This window comes from Phaethon aethereus (assembly GCF_964289735.1).
Source record: "Phaethon aethereus genome assembly, chromosome: 10".
In the NCBI taxonomy this organism is placed as follows: domain Eukaryota; kingdom Metazoa; phylum Chordata; class Aves; order Phaethontiformes; family Phaethontidae; genus Phaethon; species Phaethon aethereus.
The window spans coordinates 17,477,808-17,501,285 of NC_138586.1; the positions used below are offsets into that span (position 1 = coordinate 17,477,808).

Below are 23,478 nucleotides of genomic sequence, written 5' to 3' on the forward strand. Positions count from 1 at the left end.
CGTGCGAAGCGCAAAAACTGCTGCGGTCGTCTTCTGCGTTTGCAAGTGATCTCAGGTACGTCGCAGAAGCTATATACGTAATTATTAGTCGTTTCTGACAGCAACTCTGAGCCGCCCACACCCTCGTGTGCACCAAAAGCCCATTCAGCTGCTCCTGCGCCCTGCCCCGACACACACACGCTCTTGACGCCGGGGTCCCTGCGGTGAAGACGAGGCACTGTGGCCGTCCCGGGGAACCACACGGAGCAAACTCACCTTCAGCCACCTCAGCCTAAGGACAACAATTTCTGCTGCTGCACTAAAACCCGGCCCATTCAACGGTTCGTGATTCCAGGCGGTGCAGCCGTGCCCTGTGCCGAGCGAGCGACACAAAAGACCCATTAAAATATTTACGGCAGAACGTTTCAGTACGCTCGGCTGCTGCAAGCCGCTTTGTCCCCAATGCCCGCGGGGACAGCTCGCGCCCCGGCACGGCCGCGCGGGAGCCTCTGCATCCCCCCGAGCCCCGGGCTCAGCCTGCGGGCGCCTGCTGCCTAACCACAGCCGGTGGAAAGCGGGTTCTCCTTTGGAGGGAAGGGTTAGCAGTTAGATCAGGTCTCTAAACGCCTGTTTCTCTGGAAGTTGCGATGTACGGATCCCAAGGAAGACGCTGTTGTCCCTCGGCCGGTCGTGTCAATAGCCCGATGGCAAACCTCCGCCTGCCACGGGCGAATCTCTCGGAAAAGCCTCGACTCGGCAGACGCGCTTGCAAAACCCCCTTCCGCAGCGTGGCTGAGCTGCCACCTCAACGGAGGTTTCCCGGGAAGAGCATCCGCACAAGGCGGGGGACGAGGGGTGGCAGCGCAGCGGGAAGAGCTGCGCCCCAGGGACGTGGCGGGAGCCGTGGATGGGCAGGGTGCGTTTAGAGGGAGCCGGTGGTCCGGGTGCTGGCAGCGGGGCCACCCCAGGAGCTGCCGGGAGCCCAGTGACGCCGGCAGCCAGGCAAGGGTGGCCCTCGGAGAGCTCGCTACGGAGGCGGTCAGCAGCGAAATGCCTTCTGCAGAGCCAGACGGGACAGACGCGCCGCAGCAGCCACCACGCCGGCGTTTCAAAGGGACCCGGCCCCTGCAAAGCCATGCCCTGCGCAGGACAGCCGCCCGCGCCGGCTCCCCGCTACAGCCACCGGCCTCCACGGCCACGTGGGCCTGAACGCAGATCCCTCTTCCCAAATCACCGCAGTAACTTCAGCAGGAGCATCATCTCATGTCACAGACGGGAAACTGAGGCAGCCACGCCAGGCAGGAACACATCAAAATCACCCGGCGATTCAAAAAGGCGGTGGAAAGCCCCAGGAGGGTTACTCCATGATGCGTTGGTCACCACACCTGGTTCAACAACGGCTTAAATTACCCTTTGTCAGACTAGGGGAGATATTTTAAGGAAAGGTTTGCTCTGTTTGCGAGCTCTTTCTTTTACTTCTCCCCAAGCACCCGCTCCGGCACAGCGCAGGAGGCAGGTACGGCACCAGACGGTCCTCTCTTCCGACCAAGTGGCTGCGCTTCTCTGCCGAGGCCTTCCGGGGCTCATCCGCAGCCGAAGCTTCCGCGCAGACACACGTGCCCATCGCCCAAACCCGGGAGCATGCTCGGCTAAGAAACCATACAGGGGGAAAAAAAAAAGAAAAAGTGAAGCTTCTGAAAAACTCGCGTGACCTTTTCAAAAGGCTTAGGTCTTACTGAGGGTAAGAGTGAAAATGCAAAAGAAAATGCTGTGAAAGAAACAAAAAATCTAAGAAATAAGGAGAAAATGTTAACTCGGTGCAGTCCAGGCTTGCGGACCATCACCCAGGCAGCACGCCCGTCCCACGGAGGAATGTCCTCACGGGACCAGCTGAATCATCAGCTCACAATAGGTGCTGCCCGGTGCGGCCGAAGAGGGCTCGGATGGCACCGCGTCCAGGCGTGCGCAAAGCGACCCTGGATCAATGCCCGTGGCCGAGCCTGCGAGCGCCGGGGCAGGAGCCTCCCGCTCCTGGGCACCCCTCCAGCGACCCCGGCAGGGAAACGCCGGCCGCAGCAGAGCAGGAGCACCCAGGGCGCCGGCACGGCACCGGCACGGCACCGCTGCCTTCCCTCACTGACGCACAAAACTGGCAAAACCTCATTCCCGCTGACCAGGAGAAGGCGCAGCCCGCTAAGGATCCCAGGCAAGGCGCAGACATCCAAGGATACCACATTCACGGGAACATCATCCTCCGACACAATTCTGGGAGCTGGACCGAGCAGAAGGGTCCCTGGGGCTGAGCTGTGCTGCCAGTGAGGAGAAGGACACCCAGGGGAGGTGAAAGGGTCCAGGGTGTCCCTGTGTGCTGGGGACCACAGAGTTTGGAGAGAGGGGAGTCTCTTCCAATTTAGATTTAACAGCTGGCAAACTGTGGAAGCTTTGCTCAGAACAAGCGGCGCAAAAGTAAATTAAATGGCAACAAGGCTTACGTGCTATCTCCTGTTAGTGCTGTGGCTAATCCACTAACGCGAGGGAAGAAGATACTGAATGCTCTGATGTTTTCACATCCAGACAGAAAAACTGACTTCTCACATCACCCCAAACTAAGCAAAATTGGGAAAGATAAAAGCCAGCTCAACTATACATGAATTTACATCTATCACCAGGAATGTAATAAAAGTTTCTCAACACCCACCCTTGTGGATTCAAACGCAGCGTGGGAGTTGAGAAAACCTATGTCTCTTGCATTCCTAACACTTAGGAGCTTCAACGTACTTTTTATTTTCTCCTATTCCCAATTTCAGCCACTCCTCCCTTACAAGAGACTCGGGAAAGAGCCTGCAGGTGTTCGCACGCCGGCCCCGGGGCGCGTTGGCCAGCTGTGCAGGCAAAGGCGTCTTTAGCATCTGCCACCACTAGGCACCTTCCCAGCCAACACCCTCAGCCTCCAAACCAGGGCCCATTCAGCACAAAAGACTTCCGAAGCCAAATAAAAAACATCCACGCACCAATAACTTTCCCATCGTCATTCAGTACCGTGCAAGCGTTGTTTTTTCCAAGCCAAATTCCAGCCCTGTGCACAAAGTAGCTCTTGGGAGTTGTAAGAGCAGTAAGTCCTGGGGCACCAGTACCTGCCTAGGAACCTGGAATTAAGTTCACTGAAGTCACTGGAACAATTCATTTGCTTTCACAGCCCATACAGCCAGGAAACTAAATCATGCAGCCAGGTTCCCACGATGGCATCACCTGGAAACTCTGCTGCAAAGTGAGGGAAACTAAAACCCATTTTTCCTGAATCGAAAATGGAAATGCTCAATTCTGGCATTCCCCTGTTGAGCAAAAGCACATCTCCACATCCAGCTAACCGCTTTCCTGCGGCAGGCGAAGGTCAGTGGCATGGAAAGTGGGGGCGGGGGGGGAGATACTGCTGGAGCTCGCTGCCTCACACCACCCAGCCCTTGGACAGACGCCCATGGAGCGGCTGACGGACAACCGCACCGTGCGGGTGGCTCAGCCAGCGCGGGTTCCCAGGGAGGGGAACCGGGAGCTCCTGACTCGGTCCCACTGTAAAACCAAGCCTAGCGTTGACGGTTGGACTTGATGATCTTAGAGGTCCCTTCCAACCTTAATGACTCTATGATTGCCTGAGAGGAAAAAGGATTCGGAAGACAAGGCAGCCCCAACCCAGCCACTTCCACCACAGCTCCTCGCACTCCTGTTCCTCTGCCCTCAATTTTGCAATGGCCTTCAATCTTACTGCGACAGTGAAGCCGTCAGATGGGACGATTGAGGCCTTGGCAGCCGGAGCAAGTTGAGCAGCGTGGGACCCGAGCTGCGCTCGTCACACGTGCCGAAACGACCGCCAGCACAGCAACACGTGTCAGTCAGCACAAGGTTACCCGCTTGCAGGATGAGGCTGAGGGCACCCGCCTGGGTTGCGGCTCCAGGATTTCATTGCAAGTCCTACCTGCCAAAACCAACTTTAACAGAAGGCTCCTTCCACGAGCACATCCAGCAGTGATACCCGAGCTCTGAACTCTCCGTGTCGCCAAGCATCCTCCAGTTCGGTGGCAAAGACAGCGCTTTGGAAGACCCTCTCTTTCCCCCACCATATTTTTACACTTCAGTTGCTTCCCTCCCACACAGCCCTGCTGTCACTTCACTTTTGTCCTGGTAAATGAATGATAAACCACTAAACTGCAGTTGTAGCAAATGTGATGTAGGGAGACGAAGCGCGTCCCACATACTACTGACTGCTCCTAGACTACTACTCCTCCGTGGTCCACTCAAAGGGGCCCGGACCAACGGCGGTGCAGAGCTTTGGGAGGCCCTGCACTCTCACAGCTCTCCGAGGGAGCCCAAGCCATTTTAGAGATGAGAATGGCTGTAAAAGGCTTGGGATTTCTCCAGGTTTATGTCTCACTGTAAGGCAGGTATGGGGGAAACATCACCTTCCACTAGAAATGACCAACAAGTTTCCAGTACTGGTGTGTGAAGGGACATGGTTAAAATATGGTCCCAGATCAGTCTGAATGCTCAGAAATAAATGATGAGGAAAAAAACCTTCTGATTTATTTTTAATCTCATGATTTGGGGAACCTTACTCAACCTTGTATCTTTTTCAATATCTCATTTTAAGAATCTATGTAGATGCCAAATCACACGTCCAGACCCTGCAGCTATAACCACACAAGCGTGCCTTTGTGGAGAGGTTTTGATTTCATACAAGCATTATACAAAGGTCATCTGCCAAGAGCTGGTTAGAAGATAGGGCTCACGCTCACGAGAAACCCGCAGCCCGCTTTCCGTTACATCGCTCACCAAACGTTCACCATCTGCGTCCCATCCCTGTGTCACCCAGCTCCTGTTCGAGCAGCGTGGGTGTTTCGTCGCCGACATCAGCACAAGGAGGATCAGACTTTGGGGTTTTTTTTTAATCACATCCGTTCAGGTAGCACCCTTTGCTAACTGACCGCGATTGTCCCCGCCTGCATTTTCCTACCCCGTTTGCAGGGTGCAGGCAAACGCAGCGGCCAGCGTCGCTCCGGCGGGCAGGACAGCCCACACAGAGTGGAAGGTGCTGTGGTGGACACCGTCCCAGAAGAGCATGTACACAAGCATCTCTTGAGGGGCAGGTGACACATCGGTAAAGTGCTCACCTGTGACTTATCCCCCGGGATAAATTCCTCCCACACCCTAAACCGTGCTTTGCAAAGAGGTCAAGGAAACTAGAGTTAGACTGGAAGCTTTTTTTGGGTCAGTGTGTCTTTTTTGTGCCTGGCACAGCTCCAAGTGCTCTGCCAGCTGTGAACAAATAAGGAAGGATGAGCGCCTTCGCCTCCTGAGGAGGTACGCACCCTCTAGCAAGGATGGAGTCACCCAGGATGCCACTATCTTCCCTGGATTAGGAAAGAACTCTCAGGAAAAAAAAAAAAAGGAAAAAAAAAGAAAAAAAAAAAAAAGCTCGTTCTCCCCCAGGAAAACGAAACAACAAAAGAGTCAGAGCTCCAAACAGTTTATGAGCCGATCATTGTCCATCAAAGGAAACACAGTGGGAGCCCCAGAGCGGCTTACAGCCAAGGGATCAGACTGCATTTGCTTCTCACATGAAGGGTGTGCAGCCATACAACCACAGGGACAGGTTACAACCCGGGGCGATCGCCAGCACCGCCTGGGGCAAAGTGATGTGTAAAAGACCAAGGAACGAGGGAGGGAAGAGGGGGTGTCTAAAGGAGACACGCACTTCGCACGCTTCTACTGCTTTTCTACTTCAGACCCTGGGGAAGGGCACAGCACAGTCATCAGGATGAGACTTCCCAGGGAAGACTTCTTCAGTTTTGGCCGTGGGGAACCTGAGAAGCGGACCGGCACTGGCAAATACCCTTCTGCTCACCGAAATCAACCTCCTTTCTTCAGATACCTTCTGAGCAACGCATCCCAGCAGCTAAAAGGACGGGTCAGCAGCACTACATGACACAGCTGCTCCTTTTTTTGAGGCCGTTCTACACTGATCATGCAATCCATCAAAAGAAGTAACACCCGGAGCCCTCTGCAACCCTGGTGCGAGAAACCCTCCGGAGGCTTCCTAGAGCACTGACAAACCTGCCCGCCCTGCCTCTGCACCCCGACTCAGCCCCGGGTGGCGGCAGGTGAGGAGTGGGGCACCCGTGGGCTCCCCCCGCCCGGGCTGGCAGCCGCGGAGGCGAGCCGGCAGCCGGCTCCTTCAGCGGAGGCAGGGCGATGGCCAGGGAAAGCCCCCCCCGCCGACCCGCCCGACCCGCAGCGTCCCCGGCCGCCCGCGACACCCGACACCCGCACCGGCCGCGCGGGGTCCGGCAGCCCCCGGGACTCACCGGCGGCGGCGGCGGCCTCCAGCAGCGCGGCGGCCCGCAGCAGGCGGTAGTACCGCTCCATCTCGCCCGCCGAGGCGCCCCCCGGCGGGGCCGGGGCCGGGGCCGGGGCCATGCCCCGCGGCAGCGCTCCGCCGCCGGCCGCGCTCCGCCGCCGCCCCGGGCCCGCGCGGCCGCCGAGGCGGGGCCGGGGGAAGCGGCGGCCGCCTCTGCCCGCCCCCCGCCCGCCCCCGCCCGCCCCGGCGGCCGCCCGCTGCCCGCGCCCAGCGCCCGCGGCTTTTTGCCCTTTTTCCTTTCTTTTTCCCTTTTTCCCTCCCTTTTTTTTCCCCTTCCCCTCCCTTTTTCCTCTTTTTTTCTTTTTAAAAACACACTCTCCCGTGTCCCCCAGCCCCGCAGCCACAGCCGCTCCTCGCCTTAGTGCCTATAGCACTTCTGTTAGAAAAAAAAAATTAGAAAGTGTTTTCATCCTCTCTGCAAGCAGCATTCTAGCAAATTCCTTGACCAACATATGAGAACTACACTAAGCCACGCTATAGCCAGAGCTGTACACACACCGCCGGCCTGACCCATCAACCTCAGCTCCCCGATGCTGAGGTTCAAACGATGCCAGCTCATTCTCAGCAGGAGCCTGAGCTGCCCAGGAAGGCAGCACAGAGAAGTGGATGTTCCTGTTTTTCCTAAAACAACCTTTTAATTATGCTCCTTACTATAATAGCAGCCTTTTTCCAACACTTTGGCAGTCAGGGCTATTAATTTAGGACCCAAGATCTAACAATGGCAGCGCAAAAAACACCATCTTTTGGTAGACTGTGTCCCTTCTTACACTGATACAGAATTTTTCAAGGAAAAACTACCCATTCAGTCAGTGCTCCTTGGTTGTGACACAGCAGATCCTCACTCACTTAACAGTTTGAACAGATGATTTTCTGCCTGGTCATAAAGCGTGTCTTGGGTGACAGGGAGAGTTCACGTGCAGCTACTCATCAAAAAATCCCGCTCAGGTGCACAGAAGTAAAACATGGTTGTAAAATAGCCATATACAAGGCTACAAGCATGGAAAGACAGCCACACCACATTCCTTCTGTATTCCTATTGCAGGAATGCTATTTTCCTTAAACTGCAACAGCTCATGCAGAAATGAAGCCTATCCAAGTGCTGAAAGTCTCTTTTATTTGTTCTGCTGCTGCACAGAGGATGATACCCTGCTGTAACCGGGACTCACCACCGCTGAGCGATACATGCCCACTTCTAACACCGGCTTCGGGATAAGGCAAGCTGGCCGGTAGAAGATACAGCCATGTCATCGCTAGGGTTTGGGAATCAACCCATTTCTTGCTCTCTGAACAGAAGACAAAATGATTAAGACCGGATCTGGATCGGGTCGTTGCACCCAACGCAACCCACCCGAGCCCCAGGCGGGCCAGGCTGGACCACGGCGGCCGATGCCGTCAGGAATCCTGCACATCCCGAAGCTGCACCTCCGCCAGCCGATTCAGCTGGCACAACGCGTCATCAGCCAGCTCGCAGCACGGGAAAGCTACGTTTGCTCAAACTGAAGGATAATCGGTCACGGCTTTTCCTTACTATCATTCCCTTACAAGCTTGTATGGCCCCGAAGATTCTTGTTTTAGAAACCTGGCTGCTTACAGTCCCTCCTTCCGGGCATTTCATGATAAATGCTCAGCTATTCCAGCAACGCAGCCGCTGCTTGTATTTTACACTGGCAGGAGCTACTCGGCATGTCTGTCTCCTCCAGAGACAAGCGTTACTCTCTGCCTGCCCAAGGAACGATAAGCTGAGATAGAGGGAACACGGAGACAGATAAAAAGGAAACAATGGCAGCCAGAAACATGGGTATTTCTTTTTCAGGGATTTCCCACCCAGGCCCCATAACAACCCTCGTTGCTCTGAGAGTGGCACATACACGTCCGTGTGCGAAGGCAAAGAGCCTGTTCAGAGAGCTGGGGAAAGTCTTGCCAGCGCCTGCAGCACCCCTGGTTGCTCAGTTTTATTTCATGGGGGTGCAATTCCTTACCCTTAAATCTTAGGGAGAAGGTGTAGGAAGAATTCCTACTAATTTCTTAAATTCCCAATCAGAGGCTGGGAAAAAAAACCCTCAAACAAAATCCAAAACCTTTTTTTTTCTTTTATTCCTCCCCCCCCGCCCCCCCCCAGATTAAGGCTAAGTTTTGGTGGGACTGGTGCCATTATTTGGATTTGAGAAATCACCATTCAAAAACACCTGTTTAGTCCAACAGGAAAGCTCCATTTTAGGCAACTACAGATATTTGAGGCCTCGTGGGGACGTGATCGCCTTTTGAGACTGATCTGAATCATTGCATTTCTCCCCAGCATATATTTTTACTATAATTGGGAGAAAACGTAGGTTTCAGTTCTGCAACTTCCAAAAGCTGCTGCTTTCATACTTCCCGGTGGGACTGTGCAGAGCGGAAGGGTCGAGCGGTGGGTCCGGCTGCAGCTGCTCCAGCCCCACCGCGTCGCTTGGAGACATCGCGCCGTTAGAGGCTTCTGAAAGCGACTTGATAAATGCCCGTCTGCCACCATCAGCGCAGTCCGCCCCGTCTCCTGGCCTCTCCTTCGGGAACACCCTTCCTCCGACGGTTGCCGAGGAAAAGAGTTTCTGGTTAAATAGGGTAATTTAACTCGTCACCCTCGGTTCAGCCCTCTGTCCCAGCTCTCACATGCAGTCCCGCGGCTGCCGGGTAATTTCTCCAAGACAGAGCCCTGCTCTCCTCACTCCAGGGCTCAGTTGTTGCAACGTTTTTCCCTGGTTTGCCCAAACCCCATTTTCCCTGCTACAGCACCGGAAAGGCTGCTGCAAACACCTTCGCCCCATCAGCTTTCGCAGGCAATTCCTCCACGGGTCCCCTCCTCACCTGCTCTGTGCCCTCGGCTTCGCCCCCGAGCCCCAGCTGCGATGGGGAGCCGCCGCTTGGTCTTTCACGCCCAAACTCCAAAGGGGAAAATGGGACAGAAAGGCTTTATTTTTCTTTCTTTTTTTTTTTTTAGACTGGTGCTGAGTGCTGGCTCAAGGCAGTTCAGAGTCAAGCTGCTGTTGAAGGGAATTGCTCACCTCTGGAATAAGCATAGCGACATCAAAGTACTTGTGCAGGGGAGTAATTAAGCTCTGGTTGATTTTTATAAACGGGGATTTTAGGAGGATTTCAAGTGCACGTGCCAGCATCACCCCCGCCCCGGGGGCACCGTCCGGCGTGGGCTCTTTCCACACTGGTCCAGGAGGAGCAGAGCCTCCGCAGCCTGGCAGAACTCCCAGCCCCGCCGGAGCCAGGTAAGCCGGCACCGATTTCCTCGGGACCGGGGTTTTATTTCACCTGCATACGCCAAGGGGAGGAAGAGGAAGGACTCCACCCCGCTCTCCCACTCTCGCTTTCTCTCTGCCTCAGTCGGAGCCGCCTTATTTGCTGTTCCCACCCCCGGTTTTGGAAGGGAACGCGCACGCAGGTGCACACTCGCCCTTGCTCTGGGCCACAGCGTATTTTCCAGCTTAGCAGGTTATCCCCAGACGTGCGCAGATGGAAGAAGCCAACCCCACTCCCGGCAGCGAGGACGCTGCAGATGCGTCTCCTTCTGCAACGGCCGCAGGGGCGCGGGGGGACGGGGGCACCGCGGCCCCTCTGCGTGCCGGGGCCCTCACGCGCCAGCACCCTGACCTTCAGAAAACCAGCTGTCCTTGTTAAAAACCACCTTACAAAGCGGCATTGCTTCTCCTTTCTAACACGAAGGGGTACACAGGCGTTTTAAAGCCTGATTTGGCGCTTTCTGAAGCACCCCGTGACCCGCGGCCGTCTCCCATCGCCTACATTTACTCCTTTTGTCCCCTCAGCCCGGGTGGCCGCTCGGAGCAAACCCCCTTCCCGCTCTGCGGATGATTTTCACTCTCACTCACTCGGGCTATTAAGATTCTCAATGCGCGTATCTGGTTTCCAATAGTACAAGCTGCTTCTTAAAGGTTATCGTTTGTTTTAAATAGCACAGCCATCTGTCCTCCGCTGGCTGACGGGAGCCGAAGAAATCGGAGCAGCCACAACAGAGTTTTTCAAACTGTCAGGTTTTCACTACAAACATTTTTGGTTTGAATCAGCCCCAGGTTCCCCCCCTCCAAAAAAAAAAAAGTCTGTATCTATTTCTTGTCTATTGTACAAACACCGCAAGTCTCGCTTTGACAGTTTCGTTGTGCTGTTGGAATTTCATCAGTGCAAATATCTGGCCTGAACTTCACCAGCTCCGGGCACTTCACAGGCCACAGAATAATCCTCATTTGCGTGCTTCTAGTCTTTGAACTAAAACATGCTCATTTATTACAGGCAGCCACGATGCACAGAACCAATGCACGTATGGAAGTCAGGCACCTGGACCTGCATTTTTTTTACCCAGTTCCTAAATGTCAGCTAAAGCTCCGAGTTCAACTCTTCTACAAAGTTAAATCAATTTATTCATTTAATTCACAGGACTCACTTTCTCAAATTGACATTATTTTTGAGGGAAAAGGATTTAGAGCACACAAGCCAGCTACGTGCAGCAGCTGTTACCAGCAGAATTGCTAATATTTTGCTGGAAAAATAAAAATATATAAGAAACAACCAGTGTTTCCTTAGGCAAATGCTGCTCCGCATCAGAGAGCCGAGTACGTCAGTGCTGGCATCATCTACGCCGCGGTGAAAATGCCGATGGCCCCCCTCGTCCTGCCTTGTAAAAGCCCATGTTACAAATATTTCCTAGGAGCATCCAAGGAGACAAGACAGACAAATATATATTAATCAGAACAACATACCAAAGTTTATTGATTACTTCAAACAAAAGTTTCTGTAATGAAAAAAGAGCAAGTTGCATTCATAAAAGGTAACATTCACATTCAATTTCCTTTATATAAAGCAACGTAAATGTATAAAATTGCATTTAAGTGAAAAAATGTAAGGTTGCAGTCCTTTTTTTTTTTTTTTCTGCTAGAAGCTGAAAATGTATCTTCTCATTGCCTGTATATAATTTACACTTTCTATATACTACACCGTTTTAAAAAAAAATTCCATAGCTGGGAAACTGGATAAATGGTGCAGTATTATGTAAGTTTTTCAACTGTGTGTATACAAATTCAATTTTAAGCTTTTATGCAATTCCAAGTCATTTATAATATTCTCGTAACGATTAGGATTAGTTTTTGAAAAGTAGCTATGACTACACCAAGTTCCTCCGTTATCACATAACAGTTTTAGAGGGGATCTTAATTACTTTTTTTATCTTTCAGTGTCACTAGCCAGTGATTAAACTTCAATCAATTATTATGAAAAAAACCCAGCCTTTTTTTCCTTCAAGTTTTTCCACCGATAAGCCTGTACTGACCTTGTAGCTCACTAACGAGCATCGCAGGAGTGCAGCGTGTATTCTGGTACATGAACAACCACCACAGCATCACTGCCGGATTACTGCCACTTCAGCATCCTATGAGCTGGTACCTTAACGCTGCTAGTCACCCCTTTTTCTTCCCTTCTCTAACTCCAAAGAGGGTCTCCCATTTCCCCCGATTTCACAATCCACAGCAAGGGGAACGTCACTCCTGCCGTCGCTGAACGAGGAGGGTCAGCTCCTCCGCTGGTCCAGGGCAGCGTGGCTGTCCTGGCCTCCCCAGCGCTACCCCAGTGCACTAGCTGAAGATCCAAGCCCAAGAAAACCCACATTTTCCCCGAAAGGGCTGCTACTCAAGGCATTTCACGTTAATTCCAACCTGCTTTTCCGCACACGTGCCTTGGGTTTGAACGTACAGCTATTGCAATGGCTTGCTCCATCCCGAGACAGGGCACTTGGAACAGGGAAGAGAAAGACTTGGTTCTTAGAAGGCTCCGTCTTAAAACAGGCTGCAGAAATCAGCCCGTTTAAGTGGCTTTGTTCAGACAGTTCACACATACACGGCGAGCTCCGCTCTGCTCCCACCCACCTCACCAGCAAAACCAGCAGCTGAATTTCACGGGAACAGACTTTGAGCCTGGGAGTAGAGCAGGACACAAAACAAACCGAGAAGCAAGGTGTCAGGCTTGGGACCGTTCGGGCTTGGAATGGTTTTGAATCACAGGAATTAGGCATTTCAGTGCCCGCATTTTAAAAGTTATGTAAACACAAGTCAGCAACGGTTCATTTAAGGAGAAAGGTTAGATTCGGCATATAGAGCGTATCTTCATTGTATTCTTCGTATGCTTGATCTGTAGGCACCACATTTTAGCAAGAAAAGTTGAGAATGGGACAAGGCCTGCAAGTTGAATTCTAGGTCCATGAAATGAGCTAGGAAAAGGAAATAAAGAAGAAATAATTTAAAAAAAAGCTTTGCCCATGGGACACAGGCTGGAAGTGCAGCTCTCACTCGCATGCGGCAAGGAGTCGAGCCGTGGTTGCCAATGCGGTGCTAACGAACACCACTTGCGTTGAGGCCAGTGCAGCGCATATAATATAGTGGTCCTGTCCACACGTCCCCTCCCACGCTGGGTGATTTCGGAGCAGCCGCGGGGACTGTGCACAGCCCTGGCCCACTCTGGTAAGGCCCGCTGCAAGGTCCTTAAGATGCCCGCCAGAATGTGCCTGCAGCTGATCCGCATCCTCCTTCCACCAGAGTCAAAGACGGACCTCAGGGGTGGCAGCCAGAGCGCAAGACGCAATTCTTCCAAAAATTAATAGTCCGAAATTTGATGAAGGGAATGTTCCAGCTAGTCCCAAATTGTTGTTTCTCTGCACGTAAGTGACACAAAGCCCGAGAGAGTGGGAGCCAAACCCAGCTGCAGCGCAGAGCTTGTTACTTCTGAAATGAGCCCCGAGCACTGCTCTCAGTAGTTCTTCTGCCCCGCTCTGCAGAGCGCCGGGGCCGGGCAGCCAGCACGAGGGGGGACCTTCGCACCAAATGGCAGTGGCACGCAGCGCGCTCCGCCACTGCTTATGACAACGCAACAAAAAAGCTGCTTTTTCCATGTAGGAAGAATCAGAGAAAAAAAAAAAAAAAGAAGTATCGAGAAGCAGGCATCTCACCTCTGCTCAGTGGTGATCACCATCACAACCTAAAATGAAAAGTTCTCACCACCGTGGTACAGGTAGATTTAAAAAGGACACGCCAATTTAAAAACCAAATAAAGCGTAAAGTGAAATCAGGTTCTTGTATTCCTTTTATTTTCAAACTGGCTTCTTTTTTTCCTAGTGCAAATACCCCAAGATGCAGTTTTACACGCCTGCAGGTTTACAGGCACAGCCCATGTCCCTGGGATCATCCAAGGACCGTGCTGTCACTCGGGCCTTTAAAGTGTTGAAGCGACTGCGCCGTGCGGGAACGTAAGCACAACCACAGGAACCCAGGCAAAATGGTCGAAAGTCTGGTACAGCCCAACTTTTGAGATTCCTTCCTCCCCCCCGAAAGCTTCCTTCCATCACCAACAGACACAGCAAGAGGGAAAACGACCTTTTCTTCACCATCCATCGGGAATAAACGCATCGGCAAACCGGCCGTGGGAGGATGCTCAGGCGCCTCCCAGCACCACGGGTCTCCGCACGGAAACTGCCGCCGGACCGTGTCCAGCCCTCCGCGAAGAATTCTCCCAAGTTTTCAAGTATTTCTGCCGCGTGCACCTGGCAACCCGTCGCTGGGAGGGGGCAACCCCACGCCGAGGGGCCGTGGCAGCGGGCGGGATGCTCGCAGGGCTGTGTCCAGCTTCTGCGTGAGAGGAGCAGGCTTCCCCCGGTAACTTCGGGGAGCTGGAGAGGGCTGTTACTGGGTTTAAAGTCTGTGCTACTTCTTTGGTCAGGCAGAGCAAGAGGCTTCGGCAGCTCCCTGCTCTCTCGGACAGACCTGCAGTGGGCAGAGGAAGCCCCCGTGTGAAATGGGACCGGCATTGCTCTCTTGCACTTCAATTCCTGCTGTTTTGGATGAATTCCTAAAGATGCTCTCTCAGCTTCCAATGACGCAGGCTTTTGATTTGGCAGGATTTTTTTTAGAGGGTGAGGAAGCCACAAGACCAGAGACAAACGGGTACCGTGGGGCCAGCGCCCTGGCTACTGCTTTATCAGCATGGCTGCTTACTGTACTTGGTGATATTAAAGAGAACTCTTATGTTAAAACCATGGTTTTTCCTACAGCATGACAATACGCAGTGTTTGTATGGAGCACTTTAACGTATCCTGAGAGGATATCTTTCTGCCAAATTAGTAACAGCATCTTCAGTCTTCACATAACCATTCTCTATACGTTTGTATGAGACTAACATAGGCAGATCAAAGGGGCCAGTCTGCAAAAATCAGAAGGAAAACACACATGTATTGCAGTTGTTACATTCCCGAATTCATCAACCTTTTTCTGTGTTACTTTTAGAAAAAAATGCTTCAAATTTTATAGGAGGAGAAGAATGATTAGACCATGATAAAAGTGCCAACTTTCATTCACAACCAAGGAACAAATAGTAAGATGGTAAATTAATTTGCGCAACCTGCAATATACTGTATAAAGCCTAACGGCGGCATCCGCCTCGCTGTCCCCTTCGGCTCCCATTCTGCCCCAGTCCGGCCGCCTCCGCACCAGTCTGCACCAGCATACGGTAGTGGAGAGCACCACCTAACGTCTGCGGGGAAGGAGACGGCTCGCTGGCAATGCCCGGGCAAGCAGAAACCCGGATTTATGCCAGATACAGTTGGAGCTCTGGCAAGCCAGGCTGTTGGACCTGCCGCTCCGATTAAACAGATTGCCTTAGAAGCAGGCGGGGGTACACAGGTAGGAGAGATGTGCAGAATATCTGCAGTTTTACTGCAGTTTTTACAGACAGCACACAGCTATATCGCATCTCACTAAAGGTCAAATTGTGAATTCAATTAGGCACTTTTACTTTTTAATTCTGCTATTGGCTTACTACGACGTTTAAAATGAAGTAAACTTTACTAGGATGCTCTCCGTGTGTGTATACACATACAGACACAGAGACATGCCTGCCGTACCGTATGTTGACATACATAGACAAGTACACATGTTTAGTTTCAATCTATGCAGATGAATTAAAATGTACTTATTTCTATCTGACAGACAGCATGCACCCTAGAAAAAGGTATTTTGGTACAATTCAGATGCAATACTGGAATCATTTTAATAGCTGAGATTTGAAGATTTCATTGTGAATACAGGTGTGTGTATTCATTGTTGAGCATGATTCACTGACTATTCTCCAAACTAAGTTGTCTGTTAATATTAGGCTAAAATATCAGTTATATTGAAAGATCTGTTTACATACTCTGAAATATTTCAGTTTGAGATTTGTGCACATATGGGATTCTTAAGAGGTTGGATGGCACAACGTCCCCAAATTAAAATGCATCCCAAGCATTGCATCTCCATTCCACAAGGACAGGTGCCCCACACCGATAGTCAAGAGGATTACAAGAACCATAGTTTAACTGATTTGGAGGGGTTACATTTGGTTAATCAATGCTTTTAAAACCATCCCAACTCCTTCAGACAGGGTACCTGTTACAACACATTAGACTCATCTGAGAATGTTCTTAAAAGAAGTGGTCTGACAGAAGGTCTGGCCGACAATGAATCAGGCACCTTCCTGCTGCTCTGCAACAGCGAGGCAAAAAGACTTATAGCACGCATGACGCTTGCCCCTGCCTAACGGTCGAACAGTGTAAGACACACACACACACCTTTTTACAGTTAAGTCACATCGTAAGGGATGTAGCAATACACGCTCCCCAAATACCACGGTGATTAATCCTGGCTGGGTTTTGCACTGCAAGAGGTATGGAGGGTATTCAGAAACTAGCCTTGCTTCCTGAGACGGTTAACTTCACACGTGGAGGTTTATGCTACAGGTGCTTTTGAGGGACAAGGAAACCATCCTTGATCTCCTCATAACCAGTATTTTCAAAATAGTGAGTAATACTGGAGATCTGCAGTGACACGAAACACCAGGGACATGTTTTCAAGGCACTTTGCTCTGGGGGAGCCCCACCATCCCCATGGTCAGCAAGTCCAAGACTATCCCTTGTTGTGAGGGTTGAGTGCGGTGGCTTATTTGCCTGTACAAAGAACAACGGTAGCGTGAAGTGGGATGGACTGGGCAAGATGGGCACTTGGGCAGCTCCCCCTAATCAAACAAGCCTGAGCTGTTGGACAAGTCACCTGGACGATGGTCAAAATTGAGTCCACTTAGTCCTACACTTTAGAGAAGCTTGTGTCTAGCCCACTGACACACAAAACTACAGCGGGGAAGGAGAGCGTAACCAGCATTGGCCGCGTCCACGTCACTTGGATGTCCTGAGCATGACCGGCTCAGTCCCCTCAGATGCAGCAGGATACCGAAGGGGAAGAGACAGATGAAGTATTTAAGCAAAAGACTTAAATTAAAGCAAAAGTGGGGGAAAAGCAGGGTTTTTCTGGGTGAGCAAATCTAAACATGGGTTTTCGGGAGTTAGGCGTTAGAAGGAGAAAAAAAGCAGTAGAGCAAGCAACACATAGTGATTCAGAAAGGAAATCACCTTATTCACTCCAAGAAAAGCTGTGATTGCTGGAAGTTTGAGAAAGCATGAAGATAGTGGATGTTCCTGAGGAAGGAAGGCGCTTCGTTACCTAGTTCACAGCACAAAAGACAGAAAATTGCAGTACGAGAAAGAGAAAGGCAGAAACTAAGGAAAACACAAATGCGCCTTGCAGTAAAACAAACAAACAAACAAACAAAACCCCCCAAAACAAACAAAAACCACAGAACAAAAAAACCAAAACCTGCAAAATCATTTCCACACGGAAAATTTAACAAAGACTGGGCAGAGCCGATGTGCCGTGTTATAGGGAACTCAGCGTGAAAGCCAGTCCCACTGAGGTCAAAGGCAAACGCCCATCGACCTGGCCTCAGTCCATCCTCCCCTTCCAGAGGGGACCCTCAGCTGCCAAGTTGGGGGTTCAGGCACCTAAATAACTGCCCTAATCTTCTTTTTTATTTAACGCTTCCCTTGGGAAACTGATGGGTGTGTTGTTTTTTGGGTGTGTTTTTTTGCCCCGATATTAAGGTCAGGATTCTCAAAAAGGGTCTTGATTTGAAATCATCTACCTGGTCTTGAATGAGGTGGCTACGCCTGACTGCTGACACAGCCATCTACAGCTGGTAGCTGCTTCAGGCATCTTCTAAAGCTCTTACTCAAAATGTACATTTAAATATGGCTCAGCCTGCGTTTAGTTTGGTATGCACATATGAAGCGATTTTTCTAGTTGACAGGTCACTTTGCTAAATGATTTCACAAGAGTTTTGTTTTTTTTTAAAAACACATGTAAAGCACTCTTGAAAGCAAGTATTGCATGGGGGAATGGATCTCCTGGCCGTCAGCTGAAGGCAAAAATGGGTCACCACTCAGGTGAGCTGCGCTGGGGCTTGGAAACCCCCTGGTCACCCTTCCAGGTCACTGTCCTCAAACTGTCCTATGTCTGCAGCCAAGAGCAACTCGCTCCCAGCCTATTCAATCAAGGTGTCAAGCTGAAAACAATTAAATCATACTTAATTGGAAGAAATTACATACAGGCTCCAATAAATAAATCATACTTCTTTTACCATCTCTAATGCTTTCAACTTTAGCGGTTTGGGGTTTTTTTTAGCCTTGCAGAGACACATTTTACTTCACTAATACCACACCAAAATTGTACTTCAAATGTTACGGGGAGGGGAAAACCTTTACTACTTCATTAGATCTATTTTTTTTTTTTAATGGAGATATTAATCATTTTTAAATACGGACCAAAGACAACACGTTATCCCAGCTGAGAGAAGCGCACTGAAACCTCTCCGGGGCACGGCCGGCAGCGCAGGGGCCACCTCTGCGCTGGCCAAACGCTGCAGCCGTGCGGCGCGGCAGAGCCAGGGCTGGCTCCGGCCGCCTGCCGGGGAGCCACGCCGGCCAAACCCGCCCTGCCGGCACCTGCCGGGTGTCGGCGGCGAGGTGGCCCCGCGTCCCCTGGGCTGCGCCCTACCGCCGACGTGCAAACCCGACGGTACGAGGCCAGGGCCGGCCGGCAACGCGCCGCGTGCTGACCCGCGGCAGGACTTGCTGCCGTCGCGGGGGGAAGGAGCGGGGCTGCGGGAGGGAGGCGAGGCGCGGGGAGCGGCGGAGGCACGGCCGGGGTGAGCGGGGGCCGCGCGGGCGCACGGTGCTTGGCGCCTCTGGGCAAGCAGAGAGCAAGGGGCGGGGGGGGCTCTCAGCACGGCGGGAGGTGTGAGCCCGGCAGTGCTGGCGTTCACCAGGAGTGAAGAAGACAACTTTTAGGAGACAGTTTACACTTCTAAAAGGAGCCCTCCTCCTCGGCAGCGGAGGAAAGCTGTTAAGAAACCAGACCGCTTCTGAGGAGAGCTAGACACCGCAGGCTGACGCCCTGCTACGAGCCCTCGGTTATTAAGGGGGTGGGCAAACGTTCCCCCTGCACCGGCACGTGGGGCCATACCCAAGGGGAAGATCATGGGTTGACATAAAAAGTAGCAGCTTTTTTTTCAGGACACAGTATGGTGGGTTTGATGGTCAGTTCAGGTTGGAAAAGGGTTACTGCCCTCTCGTAAGAGACGGCAGGTTTCCATCCAGTGGAGGCGACCAAGGAAAGGCACGGTTGAGTCTCTCCTCGCTACAGATCTAGGCAGTATTTTTAGATGAGCTTCTTGACATCTCTGGCATGTGCAAGAGCAAGACAAGACTCTAGAAAGCCTTCCTTGAGACGTGAGTGGTACATGGTACTCTTACAGGTTCATCCTGTGATTAAGAGTAAGAGAGGTCTTCCTAAAAACACTGTGTGATACATCATCTTGTTTCTTACCTGATGATTTTTCTCTTTTATATTTTTTAAAACTATTAGAAGAATTTCTGGGAAAAGGCTGATAAAGATCAGGAGAATTATTGCCAGCCACGTAGAAACAGAAGTCAGCATATGGGCAAATACAAAATACATTCTTTGCTGCTTTAAGAAAGGCCTGAAAAAGAAAGGATACAAATAAATTCTGGTTAACACAAATTTCCCAAGAAGTTCCAAATCAAAGGCAGATTCAGATCAAACTCTTAGCAGTAATCCCTCCCTTCCAGATGGAGACGGATAGAGCCTGCACTGTCCATCTTTCTCCCAATGCAGCTCCTTCCTTCTAGTACGCTACTTCTGGAGGACTGTCCTGTCGCCTTACACAATGTATTTTGCATCTTCCACGTCTGTTTCATTTTGGGGTGGGGAAGGGTTTGAATTTTGCTACCATCACTGAAAGATAAATTATTCACCTTATCAAAAATCAAGATTATTTTATTTCAACTTCAGAATTTCCTATAGCTTCTGGTTTGCTTCTGATGGTGGAAGTCCAGGGACTCTCAGTCTCAGCAGGTTATTTGCCTCTTCCTCCCTCCCTTGATGATGGAGGGGAACCGACAGGTGCTTGTGAAAAATGCCTCATAAATAACTGATGACAAGGATCCCAAAGCAGCTGTTGCTTAGCATCAACTCAAAAATATTGAGCTCTGCAAGTTAAACACACCAGCAGAAAACTCACACATTTCAGCACAGAGGTCTGGCTAGATCGCAGATCCGAATCTGTTGTTTGGGAACACTGAAGAGTTAAACAAAGCCCCAATTAAAATACTTAAATCAGTTCCACATCTTTATTAGCAGGCTGCTGGGTCAAGGGTCTAGCGAATCCCATGACCCTAGCCCATGGGAGAGCAAAGGTGTAAAATGGGAGATGCTGTCTACTGTGAATGTCAACATGAACGTCTACTCCAGCACAGGAAATAGAAAACTAATATTTGTAATGTACTATTGCTTGCCTGGCTTTTGCAAGACATTAAGCCTAAAATCCTGGTCGCACTCAAATCAATGAGAATTTCTTCTCCTACTCGGATCCAGGATTTCAGCAGCAGCATCTGCGCTTTCTCCTGCCTATTTCTCCCTCTTAAGCTGCCCCAGAGTGCTGGGTCCTCTTGCTCTGCATCTGCTTCATCTGTTCCCTTCCTTCTGTATCACTGGGTTTCTTTCCATCATCAATTTTTCTTTTCTTTCCCACCCGCATGCACAAACAGATCCTGAAATATTTATCCCAGAACCTCCCAAAGATGACGAGGGTCTCATCACCAGAAATGATCCCATGGGCAGAAAAGCAAACCACCTCTCGCCAAAGCCAAGCACCTGGACACAACCAGGGCATTATCTGCTTTTAGGCTATCTCTTCGGTAGAGAAAGGAGCATGGTTGCACACACTCTGCCGTCCCTAAATCTCTGGATAGCCCCACCGAGGGGATGCTGCAGCCATGTCCCCCGCAAAGCCAGCGCTGGCCATTCCCTAAGAAAGAAGAAAAGGTACTTGCCAAATGACTCCTCCCCAAAAGAACGAGAAAAACACATAGAAGGCAAGGGAGCCCCAAATCACAAAGTGGTTCATCCACGTCCAGAATCGGGTATCTAACGCTAGCTGTGTGAATAAAAACAAAAAAACAGAACAGGCATTAGATGCAGAGTGTATTTGATTGTATTTATATGAAATTTCTGACTGCTTTCACATTAAGGTTGAAATTCTCCAAATGGCTACCTCTCTGCGTATGTGCGCCAGGGAAAATGTTTTCAATATCTACAGATTGGCACAATGTCAACAGAGAAACAGCAAGTGTCTAATTGTAACTGACATCTTTTAATAGAATAAATTTGATGCAACCTCTGATGCTACGGGAAAGAAAAGTCTAAAGGTTACGGGGACTGTAATTGCCTCGTGCCACAACCTGCTGCTCGGAACCAAACATAAAAGACCTTTTGCAAGGTCTTGTGCAAACTGTTTGTTCTGGAAAGCTCCGTGAAACAAAGCAGATTTGCTATTACTATTTGCCAGATGTGTTTTTGTGATCCCTCCGGTGCTCAGCGGTGTCTGAAACAAGGTGGACAAACCCAAGCTCTCCATTTTTCCTCTCCTCTTGCTGGAACTGAATGCCAAGGGGTGAAAGTGTGGGAAAAAGTCAACCGTAACCAACTGGAGTCCTCAGAAGAAGGCAAAAAACAGGAAAATAATTTAATCAAAACATAAATGCTTAGAGACCAGCACAGCCCAGGAATACAGACCACAGACTGCACAAAGGGCAGTGGTCAATAAGCAAGTTCTTCCTCTATGGACGAAGAGAAGTTTTAAGCGTGGTGGGAAACATATTCATAGAAACTTCACCTTCAACACATCTCCTGCATGATTTTACAGCGCATACACATGCATTGGAAAATGACTGCAAAAATAAGTGACTGGAAAAAGAAGGAAGAGACTAACCTTCAAAGTGACGGTGAACACCAGCACGGTGAATACTATCGTCCCAAAGGTCCAATTCCCAAAAACCTGAAAAACACGTTACATTGCCACAGGCATCCCGGTTCGTCTCCTTGGAGAGGCACAGAAACAACGATGAGGACTGGGGTGCAAGCAGGGACCGGAGGGGAAGGACAGGACGGAGCGACTGCTACGGGGGATTGATGCTCGGAGAGGCGCCGGGCACTACGCTACCCTGTGCCATGCAGTGCCACACGGACGGGTGACCCAGACGGGTGACAGGTACAACCTCCTACTAACAGCAATATCGATCGAGGATACAAGTCATTGGACCACCTGTATTTCATGTTTTCTTGGTAATTTACTCAGTTTCTGCTTTCTCGCAACACCTCTGCTCATCGTCTCGCTTTAGTCCCATTTGCAGAATGCACCAGTGGGTATTTTTCCATCTGGTTTGGTTTGCAGATACTAGTGACTACGCACAACAAAGAAAAGCAGATACTGTATATAAATCCAAACGATGGCAATGAATGGGAGGGATGCTTACCAAAGGCTGTCAAGATCTGAATGCATACATTAAAACAGAAAGTGAAATGTAAAAGTTTTCAAAAAATGCAAAAAAATTAAAGTCAATAGGAGCGAAAAAGGAGTCAATCAAACATACATGGATATTATGAACAATTGCTGGTAGCAGTTCTCACAGGCGTAAGTGTTTACAAAACAGGACATAACCACAGATCTTATTTTAATGACACACGGACTTGACCTCCCAAGGCATTTGCAGAACGTATCAGTGCTTCATGTTTTATTCAAATATAACCAGAACGGCCATAAATACAGAAAGGCACTGAATCTACAATAGGGACTTGACTACTTATAGCTGGGACCATAAATGCTGGGATCGATGCAACGTATGCACACACATACATAAATTTCATCAGCTTTTCTCCAAGCGTTAGCTGCTAAAAAAAGCTTAAGGTATCTTCAAGGGTCACAAGCGATGGTGTAAAGCTTTTTTCCATCAAGTCAAGACCCGATAACATGCTGCGTACTCCCTTGGGGAAAGGGTCCTGAGACAGCCCAGGCCACCACGTGTGGCAGCCACACTCTTTGCTCCGTACTCAGTTAACCAGCAAAAAGAAGAAGAAAAAAGAAAACAGGAAAAAAATTATGATTTTATTTTTTTTTCCACCTCCCCTTTCTGTGCAAGTTCACCCGGAGCAGCTCCCACACCTCGCTCACGTGGCAACGCGAGCGCTTGTCCTGACACGAGAGGCAGGAGCAAGCAGACAGCAGGGAGAAGAAGAACAGCCTGCTCGCTCTGACAGTGGTGCTAACTGATGCTGGCTCCGAAACGGTAGCAAACGCCCAGCACCATCCTTCCCCCACCGCAAAGGGAGGAGGGCGGCCGAAATCATGCTTTGGAGCGGGCACGGGGCTGCTTGCGCGCCGCGCCCCATCTGGGCAAACGAGCAGCATCCTCTCAGGTGGGCTAATTCAGTTGCTTGTAAGCAGCGGAGCGCGCACCGGATTTCAGGCAGCACGCCGGGGGGAAGGACGGGCGCTGCTCCTGCCCTGGGCCAACGCCTGGGCCACGCAGAAGAGTGCTGTGCAAAGCTCACTGGGTTGGAATAAAGCTGTGGGTAAGACTAGTTATTTTACCTAGTGAGTATAACCAGCTCTACCCTGTTTCCATGGCAATTTGGAAGATATTTCGTTTCAAGCATTTGCTGCAGAATCACACCATAAGCAAGGCTACGCCGCCGGACAAGACTCGAGACACACTGCAGAGATTAAGCGTGTAGATGTTCCCTGCCAGGTGTGTAAAAGAGGCAGTGCAC

At 50.6% G+C, this 23,478-nt stretch overlaps 2 protein-coding genes across 2 annotated transcripts in view; both read right to left on the minus strand.

The window, feature by feature from the left end:
• MCF2 (MCF.2 cell line derived transforming sequence) overlaps positions 1 to 6,411 on the minus strand; it is a gene marked incomplete at its 3' end in the record, with an annotated part of 60,109 nt that extends 53,698 nt beyond the window's left edge. The window contains exon 1 of the mRNA XM_082004053.1: positions 6,336 to 6,411. Within this exon, the coding sequence (XP_081860179.1) occupies positions 6,336 to 6,396 (61 nt within the window). The 5' untranslated portion in view covers positions 6,397 to 6,411. The remainder of the gene's footprint in view (positions 1 to 6,335) is intronic.
• Positions 6,412 to 14,509: 8,098 nt separating this feature from the next.
• Positions 14,510 to 23,478, minus strand: part of ATP11C (ATPase phospholipid transporting 11C (ATP11C blood group)) — a gene marked incomplete at both ends in the record, with an annotated part of 55,164 nt that continues 46,195 nt past the window's right edge. The window contains 4 exons of the mRNA XM_082004198.1: positions 14,510 to 14,626; positions 19,177 to 19,330; positions 20,703 to 20,806; positions 21,641 to 21,706. Coding sequence (XP_081860324.1) covers positions 14,510 to 14,626; positions 19,177 to 19,330; positions 20,703 to 20,806; positions 21,641 to 21,706 — 441 coding nt within the window. The remainder of the gene's footprint in view (positions 14,627 to 19,176; positions 19,331 to 20,702; positions 20,807 to 21,640; positions 21,707 to 23,478) is intronic.